Below are 12,907 nucleotides of genomic sequence, written 5' to 3' on the forward strand. Positions count from 1 at the left end.
CCCGCTATCAGGAGCCCCATGCCCATGGCCATCTCCAAGGGCATTCCCACCTGCTGGGTTTCCCACCTCGCCAGATCTCCTGCCAGCCTTGGCTCTCCCAAGCAGTATTTGCCATCATTATCTAGAACAGACCCATTCAATACAAATACGATGTCAGCCAGATACATACTTTTAAGTTTTTGGATAACCACATTAAACAGGTGGAATTATTTTAACTAATATATTTTATTTAACCCAGTGTATCTATATTCCATCATGTGGCACTAGCCGTATTTCACATGCTCATGAGCTGTGTGTGACTAGTGGTTACTGAGTTAGCGGGGCAGATCCAGACTGACTTTGCATGACCGACTAAGACTGGAGCAATGAAGAGACTAGTTTGTGTTCTGTGTTTAATTAGGACTGCTGCTGCTGCTAAGTCGCTTCAGTCGTGTCCGACTCGGTGCGTCCCCATAGACGGCAGCCCACCAGGCTCCGCCGTCCCTGGGATTCTCCAGGCAAGAACACTGGAGTGGGTTGCCATTTCCTTCTCCAATGCGTGCAAGGGAAAAGTGAAAGTGAAGTTGCTCAGTCGTGTCCGACTCTTCACGACCCCATGGACTGCAGCCTACCAGGCTCCTCCGTCCATGGGATTTTCCAGGCAAGAGTACTGGAATGGGTTGCCATGGCCTTCTCCGTAATTAGGACTGAACAAGGCCAAATCTCAGTTCAGTCTGTTTAAAAGATATCAAGGGGAAACACAGAGGCTTTGTGGATTTTTGCTGATTTTGCTGTTTTACTTTTAATCCTGTCCTGTCTTACAACCTGTGTGTGCTTCTGTCTTTGGGTTTCAGCTCCCTGAGGGGAGGCCCTTTGGGGGCTTTTCTGCCTCCATGATCTTGGCACATACCCGGGAGCCATGTGCCCCCAGCAGCCTTTCACAACTGCTTGGGGATTGAAGTCAAGATGCTTTTACTGATTTCTAGGGTTTTTTCTTTTTCTTTTTGAAGGAAACAAACCCCAGTTAATCTTTGTCTTGAGGTAATTTTGCTTGCCTTATTGACCAGATTTCTGTTAACATGAATAATATGTCAGACACTGAAAGCATGTGATCTGAAAGTTTTGCCCCAGGAATTTAGTAAGAGATGATTAAGTGGTTACTAATTGTTCCTTAGTCAGATTTAATACTCAGAGATTTAAAGGGGGAACAGCTTTCTTCCCTTTTTTTTTTTTAAAAAAAAAACTTGTACTTTAATTAACTGATTGATCAGTTGGCTGCACTGGGTCTTCATGGATTTTGCACAGGCTTTCTCTAGTTGCGGAGAGAGGGAGCTACTCTTGGTTGCGGTGTGCATGCTTTTCATTGTGGTGGTCTCTCTTGTTGCAGAGCACTGGCTTCCACAGTTGGAGCACGTGCGCTCAGTAGTTGCAGCACATAGGGTCAGTAGTTGTGACTCACAGGCTTAGGTGCTCTGCAAGACCGAACCTGTGACCCTTGCATCGGCAGGTGGATTCCTATCCACTGTGCCACCACGAAAGTCCAGGAAAAAGCTTTCTTGTAACAGGCATATTTCTCATGGTGCCTGCATTTCAGGAAATGGCTAGAGAGGTCAGTGCTTAATCTGACTTCTCCCTAGGACAGGATTGGGGGCCAGGCAGGGGAACTGGTGTGAGGACCAGAACACACACGTGCACACACATGCACACACTGTCAACACACACACACTTTCCCCTAAGCTGGAGGGTGGGAGACTAGGGGCTCAGTATAGAGTCTATGAAAGGAGGGAGGAGGAGGGACTGGGTGGGCTTTGGTCTCTGACTGGGCTTTGTCCCAGCCCCTTACTCTTCCAGTCACTCTCTCCTCTTCTCTGGGAATGCTGGTTTCTCTTTGTCTTGCCTCAGAGCCAGGCTGAGCCTCCACTGTCCACCCTGCAACCAGATTGCCACTCAGACTCCAGCTGTGCTTTAGGGCTCTTGGGCCTGAGCTAATCTCCTCCCCTACCTGAACCCTGGCCCAGCCCCACCCCCTGCTTGTCCCAGCCTCACCCTCCCTCCATTCCCCTGCCAGCCACCCCGGTCTGTGCTCTCTCTCCTCTGCCTTTGCACACACTCTTCTCTGCCTGGAGCTTCTTCTTTCTATCTTGTCCTTCTGGCCACCACCTGCTTCCCCTTTAAGACCAAGCTCCTGCATCATTTCATGATTGTTTGTTCATTCATTTCTTCACTTATTTATTCAACAGAAATGTGTCTGGCACTGAGCTTGATGCTAGAAAAATGGAGACATCTCAGAGTTTATGTTTATTGGACAAGGAAGACATTAAACCAACAATATGAACCTTTTGAATCTATAGGTAGCAGTTTTCTTAAACTTTCAGTACCTGACCCTTGTCCCACTTCCTCTGCTTGATAAATTATCTTCCCTCAGCATCTCCAGTCACACCAGCCCCACCTTACCCACTCTGACCACTGTCATAGCACTTAAAACAGTCTTGAAATCACTGATTTATTTTTCCTATCTTTCTCACAAGCCCTGATTCCAGGTTCCTGATAGATGTTAAGAATAAATGTTGGTTGAATGTATGGATGAAATGATGACTTGGCTGATAGTTGGAGGGGTTTTCTGTAGGATACCCAGCAATCATGTACTGAGTGGTTTTCCTTACCAGGGCCATGCCTGCAAGTTTCACTAAAAAGAGTCCAGGTTGTAGCCAGAGTTCTTGGAGGTCATCCTTTGCTTGTGAACAGTAGAAGTTTGATCTCTGACTTGTTACTTGCTTTTAGGCCTACAAAGCAGTTTTCCAGATTGCCTCTGATGCTGAGGTAGAATTTATAGGTTCTAAAACCATTGTGTCTGATGTCTGTATCCCTTATTGGATGCCAGTGGTTGCCACCATAATCATGCCATGGCATCCTTCTCCTTGGGACTCCTTTGTGGGGGCATTCTGGAGACCTGTGACTCACACTTGCCATCTAGTTTGTTAGTTAATAGCTAGGTTCATCATTTTCAGTTCCCTCTATATCTTGGTTGATTTTTTTTTTTAATGTACCTAGTAAAGGTCACTGTGGTATATAGTTCTTCGAGTGTGGACAGATATGTAGAGCCAGGTATCTGCTCCCATAGTCATGATGCAGAGTAGGTCAGCCCCCCGCCCCCCAATCCTCTGGTGCTGCCCCTTTGTAGTCAGCCAGTCCTTTCTCCCAAGCCCTGGCAACCACAGGTTTGTCGTCTGTCCCTATAATTTTGCCTTTAGAAGAATGTCACGTAAATGGAATCATACAGTATATAGCCTTTTGGGGCTGGCTTCTTTCACATATGCATGTAATATTCATCCATGTTGTGTGAATCAGTGGTTTGCTCCTTTTTACTGCTGAATACAATTCCATGGTGTGAACGTTCCACAGTTTGTTTATCTGTTCACTGGATAAAGGACATTTGGCTTGTTTTCAATCTTTGGCAATTATGAATAAAGCCTCTTGAGCATTTGCATGCAGGTTTTGTGTGAATATGTATTTTGTATTCCTCTTGGGTGAACACCTAGGACTGGGGTTGCCAGATCATTTGGTAAGGGTATGTTTATAAGGAACTGACACACAGTTTTCCAGAAAGCTGCACTATTGTATATTCCCACCAGCAAGGAATGAAAGTTCTAGTTGCTCTGTACCCTTTCCAGCCTTCGATATTGTCTACTGTTTAAAAATATGGCCATTGTCATAGATCTTCCATCTAGCTTTTTTCTTTTTAATTAACTAATTGTATTTATTTGTTTATTCTTGGCTGCACCGGGTCTTCATTGTTGCGTGTAGGCTTTCTCTAGTTGTGGCGAGGAAGGGCTGTTCTCATTGCAGTGTGCGGGCTTCTCGTTGAGATGGTTTCTCTTGCTGTGGAAGAGGGTCTAGAGCTCAGGCTCAGTTGTTGTGGCACGTGGGCTTGGTTGCCCCACGGCATGTGGAATCTTCCTGGACCAGGAATGGAACCTGTGTTCCCTGTATTGGCATACGGATTCCTAACCACTGAACCACCTGGGAAGCCCACCATCTAGTTTTTAATCTGTAGTTTTCTCTGCTCACTTTCTTAGATGCTGACAGGATTTAAATACTATTATTTGATTTGATTTGGCAGGGATGTCATCCATACCTATGTGAGATTTGATTTCTTCAGATAGAATTCATAGGTGCTCAGAATGAAAGGGCTCTGAGAATAGCAAGCCTTCCTAAAACCTTTTGAGGAAAACATTAAATTGTATCATTCTGTAATTTTAGAATTTAAAAAGATTTCATATTATTAGGATTAAATTCTTTATGTAAAAGTTGCTGTTTTCTTGACTATTTGTAGTGAACAAAAGTTACTAATCTTGAAATTTCTTTGAGTTATTCTTTTTAAAAATAATTTTGTATATTTATTTATTTTTGGCTGTGCTGGATCTTCGTTGCTGTGTGGGCTTTTCTCTAGTTGCAGCAAGCAGGGGGTATTCTCAAGCTGCAGTATGAAGGCTTTTCATTGCAGTGGCTTCTCTTGTTGTGGAGCATGGGCTGTAGGGCATTTGAGCTTGAGTAGTGTGGTGCATGGGCTTAGTTGCTCTGAGTTTTGTGGGATCTTCCCAGACCAGGGATGGAACCTGTGTCCCCTGCATTGACAGGCAGATTCTTTACCACTGAGCCCCCAGGGAAGCCCCTTTTTGAGTTGTTCTTCACTCTCCCTGCCATGTGTCAAGGTGTCCAGTCTGTCCTCACAAAACATCATTTTTTTTTTTAAGCAGTTTATGCTTTTGGTGACCATAACACTTTTTCCCACTCCCTCTTGTAGGCCCCTAATCGTCAACTCATGACTTACTGGTTACAAGAACTTCAGCAGAAGAGATGGGAATATTGCAACAGCCTTGACATGGTAAAGTGGGACAGCAGGACCTCCCCGACTCCTGGAGATTTTTCTCAGGGTCTCGTGGCCAGAGATAACACAGGTAGGTGAGAGATGGAGGGCTCCCGTGTCAGTGCTTTTTGCATTGACATTTGACAGAATAACAGAATGAAAATAATGATGATGATCCCTTAGGAAGGGGCAGCATCCCATAGTTACTGAGGGCCTCTGCTTTTCATGTACAGACTATATTCAAGCCCAACAACAACCTCAGGAGTCAGGCAAAGCTGGTGCCTAGCACCCTAAAGAGATAGTACTGCTGAGGGCAGTGGGTAGTGAGCCGTCGTGCTGAAGTCCAGTCTGATCCCAGGGCCAGCCTTCTCTCTACTCCCTCTGAAGGTGAAGCACCAACACCCACAGTCCTGTGCACAGATGTGTGTTCCCACTGGGAAGATGTTCTCAGAACTCTCACTGTGATTCACTGACGCTTCTTGGGAAGACGTTAAACCAGACGATAAAACTCTGGTTCTGTTTTATCTTGGACCTGTGGCATTTTCACAACTCATGCTAAGCCCTGGCCAGTTGCAGTGTGGAGATAAAGTGGCTTTATATTTGAATATCAAAAAGATTAAAGCCCCATGATCTTCTCATGACTGTTTGGTTGCGATTACGCTATTAGAAGAGTAGGAGGATAGTTATTCAAAGCCCACCCTCCAGCCTGGCTCCTGCAGGGGCTGTGGAAGTGGAGATGGGGTGCTGTGCTTGTGGCTCCCTCTTCACAGAGGGAGAAGAGCAGGCCCAGAAATAGCCGGCTCCTGGGCCCTGAAGTAAGGTGTGAGAGGGCCCGGCCATCACACCAGCATTTCTTAAGCAGTACACTTTGGAAGTTAGCTGGTATGGGCTGGTTCTCAGGCCTATAAAGAGGTGTGGTGAGAACTTTGTAACACCTTCAGGACCTTCACTCGGGAGAACACAGGCTACGGTAGATTACTGGTGATCCAGCAACGTGTGCAGCTGACTAGTTTTGGAAATGGATGCCTTCTTGGACTTTTAAAATAATTTGTCCTCCGAAATCCTGTTTTACTGCCTGCCTTGTTTTTACCAATCAGTAGGTTAACCCTCTGGTCAGTGAGAAATTACTGTATACTTCATACCTGTTAAAATGCTATGCAGCGAGCGTTCTCAGGTCATTTTCATGGATGACTTAACACCAACAATAGCAGGAGCTGAAGGGATGCCTTCCTTTTCTAGCCAAAGCCTCTCTATGTTTACTTCACACGTCTGCTCATTGGTGACTGAGTTTTTTAAAAAGCCACTATTATAGAGCTTTGGATCAGAAGAATCTCCATAGTTGAGGATCAGTCACTGGGAATGTTTGGAAACCCTGCCGGGAAGCCAACAGTATTCAAGGCAGTAGCATTTGGCACAGGCGAGCCTGGCTTTGCCTTGGTTCCTTTATTCTGAGGACACCAAGTGTTTCTATCTAAGGGAGACTCAGGCATTAGACCAAGAGGAGGGCCATAGGAATGGCACCTAGCCCTGTGATCCCTTCATAACACACATCCTTCCTTCTTTTAAGCCAAAGTGCTGAGGCTGGGGAGCCGGAGAAAACACCTGCAGCCCCCCTTGGTTCTCTGCATTTGGTTTGGGGACTGTAGTGTGGGAACTTAGAGTTGGCATCCTCTGACATTTACTAATTCAGGAAGCAGATGCCCATGACAGGCTTGGATACCCCTCACAGAGTTTCTAGTCCAGCAGAGGGAAGAAAAAGTGAGATCACATTAGAGGGAAGGAACAGGGTACCAAGGGCCATGAACGGCTTAAGCACCGCTTTGGGGTGGGTGGGGACCCTCTCTGAGACCTGAGGATGACCAGGTAAGAGCAGTGCAGTGCCCTCCAGGACTAGAAGGAGGTGAGGCTCGAGGAGGAAGGCAGTGGGCAGGGAGCCAAGCTTGGGGGCACACCCAGGGCCAGGGTGGGGAGGGCTGGACTGTGGGCTTGGGCTTTTGGACTCTGCTAAGAGCAGTGGAATGCCTCTGAAGATTTTATGTGTAGAAATGACTATAATTTTGAACTTCTGCCGATTTTGTAGATAACTTCTGAGAATAAATAATGAAACTTTGGATGACCAGGTAAGACTGTCGTTATTCAGGAAGACAGAAAATCTAAAGGAGGAAGTCGAGAAGAAAAGGCTAGTCCCCACCCCCCACCCCCGCATTTTAATCATCATTTTAGATAAAATTGGTTAAAAGATAAAATGTGTTAAGGTATGTCGTGGTGCCCTGTGCTGTTTTGGAAGCCATGCTAGTAGTCATCTGCTCAGCCTAAATCATGCTAACTCTAGCTAAGATTGAAGACGTGTTTTTATTACTCTGATTTGCATTAAAAAATGACACTTTTCCTACTGTCCTCTCCATGTTACCCAGTTTTTGGTAACATCTTCATTTGTTGCTAATGTTTTCATCCATCAGTACTTGCCTAGCACCTAAAGTCAACATGGGGAAAGATATATGAAAGTCACGTTTCCCAGGCAGGCAGCTCTGTCTAGTGGAAGAATCCATGTGGGCCTGGGTGTGAGTCTGTCTCTGATGTTTACTATTTGTCAGACTCATGAGTGTGAGTCTTTTTCTCTCTAGTAAAGAGTAGCGGACTGCAGCCTTTGGAAATGAAGTTTTATTGGAACAAAGCGCCACTCATTTATTTCGTATTGTCTGTGGCTGCTTTTGCACACCAGTGGTAGAGTTGAATAGTTGTCACAAGACCATTTGGCTCACCAGTCTAAAATATCTACTACTATCTGGCCCTTTAAGAGGAAGTTTTTTTTCTGACCCCTAGTGTAATGTCTTGAGTGTCCCTCTCTTTTTGAGCCTCAGTTTTTTCATCTGTGAAATGGAGATTGTTCATTCAGTCTTTCACTCCAGGCCTTCTTATATTCTAGGCATTGTGCCACTGCCTGGGATATAAAGACAGATAAGTTGTGGGCCACGTTCTCGAAGAGTATGTGGTCTAGTGAGGGACCCAGACAGGTAAAGAGGCCTGCACAGTGCAGTCTGGTAAGCATGGGGACCAGAGGTGGGCACAGGAAGCTTACCTACACGTGCGTGTTGGAGGGTAGGATGTTGGTGGTGTCTACGAAGGCTTCCTGGACTAGGAGATGACTGAACTGAGTCCTGAAGTCAGATAAGAGCCAGCCTTGTGAAGCAGGGAGCGGAAAGGCCTGGAGACCCTGGAGATCAGGGCCTGATGCACATGTAGAGAGGGTGGGTAGGAGTGACAAAGAGAAAGCGGGATGGATGATCAGGGACCAAACCTGGAGGGGCTTGTAAGATAAGCAAAGGCACGACCAGTGATTGGGTTGGATGTGCATTTGAGATGATTAACCATGGCTGAGAGGGAAAGAATGGATTTCTTGGCAAGATGAAAGGAATGGAGACCAGTTAGAAGGCTGGTCCAGCCTAGAAATCACAGTAGCGGGTAGCAGCAGAAAAGATGGAAACAAGTGTGCAGAGTTGGAGATTGTGTAGTGAGAGAACTGGAGGATAAAAGGTGGGATTAGCTTTGTGGGAGCAAGAGGGCAGAGGGTGCTCTCTAGGCCCCAGGCCCAAGCAGTTGGCTGGATGGCATTGGGAGGAATACTCACGATAGCCTTGTCCCTCACCTGCCCCCATCCCCCCATAGTTCTCTTATGAGGATCACGTGGGAAACTGCATTGTTAAGTGTAAAGATATACATTATATTCCAATCCCAAAGAAGGGCAATGTCAAAGAATGTTCAGACTACCACACAATTGCACTCATTTCACATGCTAGCAAGGTAATGCTCAAAATCCTTCAAGCTCTAGGCTTCAACAGTATGTGAACCAAGAACTTCCAGATATATAAGCTGGATTTAGAAAAGGCAGAGGAACCAGAGATCAAATTGCCAACATCTGGTAGATCATAGAAAAAGCAAGAGAATTCCAGAAAAAACATCTACTTCTGCTTCATTGACTACACTAAAGCCTTTGACTGTATGGATCACAACAAATTGTGGAAAATTCTTATAGAGATGGGAATATCAGACCACCTAACCTGCCTCCTGAGAAACCTGTATGCAGGTCAAGAAGCAACAGTTAGAACTGGACATGGAACAACAGATTGGTTCAAAATTGGGAAAGGAGTACGTCAAGACTATATATTGTCATCCTACTTATTTAACTTTTATGCAGAACACATCATGCGAAATGCTGGGCTGGATTAATCACAAGCTAGAATCAAGATTGCTGGGAGAAATATCAAAAACTTCAGATATGCAGATAACACCACCCCAGTGGCAGAAAGCAAAGAGGAACTAAAGAGCCTCTTGATGAAGGTGAAAGAAGAGAGTGAAAAAGCAGGTTTAAAATTCAACATTCAGAAAACTAAGATCATGGCATCCTGTCCCATCACTTCATGGCAAATAGATGGGGAAACAATGGAAACTTTTTTTTCTTGGGCTCCAAAATCACTGGACAGTGACTACAGCCACGAAATTAGAAGACACTTGCTCTTTGGAGAAAAGCTATGACAAACCTAGACAGTGTATTAAAAAGCAGAGACATTACTTTGCCTACAAAGGTCCATCTAGTCAAAGCTATGGTTTTCCCAGTAGTTATGTACAGATGTGGAAGTTGGACCATAAAGGAGGCTGAAGGTTTAAAGAAAGTTTAGTCACTCAGTTGTGTCCGACTTTTTGCAACCCCATGGATTGTAGCCTACCAGGCTCCTCCATCCATGGGATTTTCCAGGCAAGAATGCTGGAGTGGGTTGCCATTTCCTTCTCCAGAGGATCTTCCCGACCCAGGGATTGAACCCAGGTCTCCCACATTGTAGGCAGACGCTTTACCGTCTGAGCCACCAGGGAAGTCAAAGGAGGCTGAGCAGCAAAGAATTGATGCTTTTGAACTGTGCTACTGGAGAAGACTCTTGAGAGTTCCTTGGACAGCAAGGAGATCAAACTAATCAATCCTAAAGGAAGTCAGCCCTGAATATTCATTGGAAGGACTGATGCTGAAGTTTGGAGCTGAAGCTCCAAAACTTTGGCCACTTGATGTGAAGTGCCGACTCATTGGAAAAGACCCTGATGCTGGGAAAGATTGAGGGTAGGAGGAGAAGAGGTCGACAGAGGATGAGATGCTTGGATGGCATTATTGACTAAATGGACATGAATTTGAGCAAGCTCCAGGAGATAGTGAAGGACAGGGAAGGCTGGCGTGCTGCAGTTAATAGGGTCACAAAGAGTCAGACATGACTGAGCGACATACACACACGTATACATACATATGGGCTTCCCTGGTGGCTCAGCAGTGAAGAATCTGATTGCATTGTGGGAGATGTGTTTGATCCCTTGGTCAGGAAGAACCCCTGGAGAAAGAAAATGGCAACCCACTCCGGTATTCTTTCCTGGGAAATCCCATGGACAGAGGAGCCACATGGGCTACGGTCCATGGGATCACAAAGAGTCAGACACGACTGAGCAACAAACCAACAACAACAATATGTAAATATATATTATCATTTTGAATCCCTTAGGGTTCCATTCAGCTGCAATTAATGGAAAACCTAGTAGGGACTTACAAGTAGAGATTTGTGTCTCACGATGGCAGTTCCTAGTTGGCAAAGCTCCCCCACCCAGTGCCACTGAGGGACCCATTCTGTCCTCCTTTGGAAGTGACACCCATATCAAATAGGAGAAAGCTTTCCTAGAAACTCTATCGCTTTATGCCTCATTAGCTAGAACTGTCACAGGGCCAGCCCTAGCTGGAATGGAGTTTGAGGAGGCAAGTGTTTTAGCTGAGCATGTGGCACCATCAAAACCAGGGTCTATGAGGAAGAGCTGGAATGGAGTTTGGATAGGCAGTTGGCACTGTCACATAATTGCCCACATTAAATTTGTTTTCTAGGGTTCATGTTTTCAGAGAAAGAGTCTGTTCATCTGTGTGATTGGAATTTGCAGCCGTATGTTAATCAGACAGATATTAGAAAATGGGATGACTTTGTCACCGTTTTATCTGATCTGTCCGCCTTTCATCTGCAGCCTGGCCTCTGAAAGTATGCCACGCCTCAGACGCTTCTCTGTATGTCTTCCATGTTTGGATAGATAAAGACATAGTTTCAACACAAAGGAATAATTTGCAAAGATAAAATCAAGAATCTGCTGACCTTCAGAGCTGTTGGGAAAGAGGTAGCCAGAACCCAATTACAAGATATATGTGCTGCACGTTCTGTATACTCCATTTCCCATCTAAACGAATAGGCGAACAAGCGAGGGAAAACAGGACTTTGTATTTTAAGACTTCTTGAGTGTTCCGGAGTACAGAAGCCCTTATGATCACAAGAGGCTTCAGTGCCCAAGTGCCTGTTTGAGTTTAGGGGTATTTCTTGCAGAAAATGGTACGGTGAAGACGGTTTGAGGGATGACCGCACATTTCCTCCTCTGAAACAGCTGCGAGAGTAACTGCTGTGGTGCTGGCGGCTTGTGTGGGAGCAGGGGGAGGGGAAGGGAAGTGGCCGCTGGGTCCAGTCCCCCAGCGTGTGCTGGGCACTCTGTGCATGTGCTGAGACTGGAGGGAGGGAACCGTAGGGTGGGATGCAGACTCCACATTGGCAAAGCCACAGGAATTCCACCAAATCATTTAATGTCCCAGTTCCCTGGAGTCATCAAAGAAGCTGTGCTTTTCTGTAATCCTGTTTGTAAAATTCTACAGAACGCCATGTGTTGTTGTGACATGTAAGTCATGGTGATTATTAACCTCGAGGCTGAGAGACAGCCTGATCTAGTGCAGAAAGCGTGTGGAACCTTGGGGACACACCGTTTCCCCGCGTGGGAACAAGATGCTCCCTGAGGTTCCTTCTGGATTGAAATTTCTATGATTCCTGACGTCAGGCTGTGACAGGGAGGGAGATGATGAGCAGGGTTAGATTCCAGCTGTATCTCTGGGGGAGCCCGTGGGAGCCTCGTGAAGAAGATCTGCAAGAGACTGTCCACGGTGGGCTGGACTGTGGTGCCCGTGAAGACAGGCTGAGCCCAGCTTTGGGTGGGATGGGGTGCAGTGAATGTGGGGGGCGGATGGGGGCACTGAGCATGACGCAGGAGTGCATGGAGGCATGAGAAGGCGAGAGAGAGAAGCCCTGGAGTCGGGTGTGCTCCCCCATCCCTCATTCAGGGGGTCTCTCAGGGGCGAGGTGGCAGGAGAGGGGAGTCAGGAGGGATGGTGAGCATAGTTTCTTAGAGAACGGCAGGGCCTGCTGCCTCCTGCCCAATGTCCTCAGCCCGCAGCAGGCCCTCCCTCCGCACCACGGCCTTCGTCCTTCATTCCTTCCTTCAGCCGTTTACCAGTGTTTATCAAGTCCCCTCTCTGTGTCTGCTGTGGGGTATGTGGCCGTCAGCATATCAGACAGGGGTCTGATTCTCACAAGATTTACATCCTTGGTGAAGCTTGGAAGAGAGCGGATGGACAAGTCATTAACCAGACATGTGGGCTGGTCCACCCCGGGGCCTCTGAGACCTGGTAGCTTGCTGCCTCTACTTCCTTTTGGGGTAGACGTACACTGCACCCTCACTTGGAAGGTAACTATGCTGCTTCTGACCACTTCTTCACAAGCTGGGTTAAACTCACTTTGATAAAGGGGAAAAAAAGCTTTTTCAGGTTAACCCCACTCTGAGTGGCCTCCTCCAGCTCCCAGTGGGGACCCACAGGCTCTCTTTTGCAGTAACTTTGACACACATGGGAATGGCCTTTCCCCAGTGCTCTTTCCCCATTTCTTGGATGATGCTGCGCCTTGGCGCTCTGTTCTGCCCTCTTCGAGGTTGCCGACGGGGGGCTGGGAGCAGGAGAGGAGGGGAAGACTCACGGAGGTGACCAGATGTGAGCAGGAGCCTCCCCTGTGTGGGGCCCTTGTGACCCCTGGTGTTAGACTGCATCCAGTGGGAAAGACTCCTGGAGATCTGGGAATGGCCACTCTGGGACAATAGAGGCTCTGCTGGAATCAGAACCCAGGAATGTAAAATTTGTAGTCCAAAACTCGCTCAGAAGTATCATTTAGGCATTTGAAA

General features: G+C 46.6%; 1 protein-coding gene across 6 annotated transcripts in view; it reads left to right on the plus strand.

Annotated features, from left to right (window-relative positions):
- TBC1D2B (TBC1 domain family member 2B) overlaps positions 1-12,907 on the plus strand; it is an 87,818-nt gene that overhangs the window by 16,659 nt on the left and 58,252 nt on the right. For all 6 annotated transcript variants that reach the window (XM_081549591.1, XM_081549592.1, XM_081549594.1 and 3 more), the window contains exon 2: positions 4,784-4,937. In XM_081549591.1, coding sequence (XP_081405717.1) covers positions 4,784-4,937 — 154 coding nt within the window. The remainder of the gene's footprint in view (positions 1-4,783; positions 4,938-12,907) is intronic.

Source organism: Giraffa tippelskirchi, chromosome 12 (genome assembly GCF_054371585.1).
Source record: "Giraffa tippelskirchi isolate mGirTip1 chromosome 12, T2T-mGirTip1v1.2.pri, whole genome shotgun sequence".
Classification (NCBI taxonomy): Eukaryota; Metazoa; Chordata; class Mammalia; order Artiodactyla; family Giraffidae; genus Giraffa; species Giraffa tippelskirchi.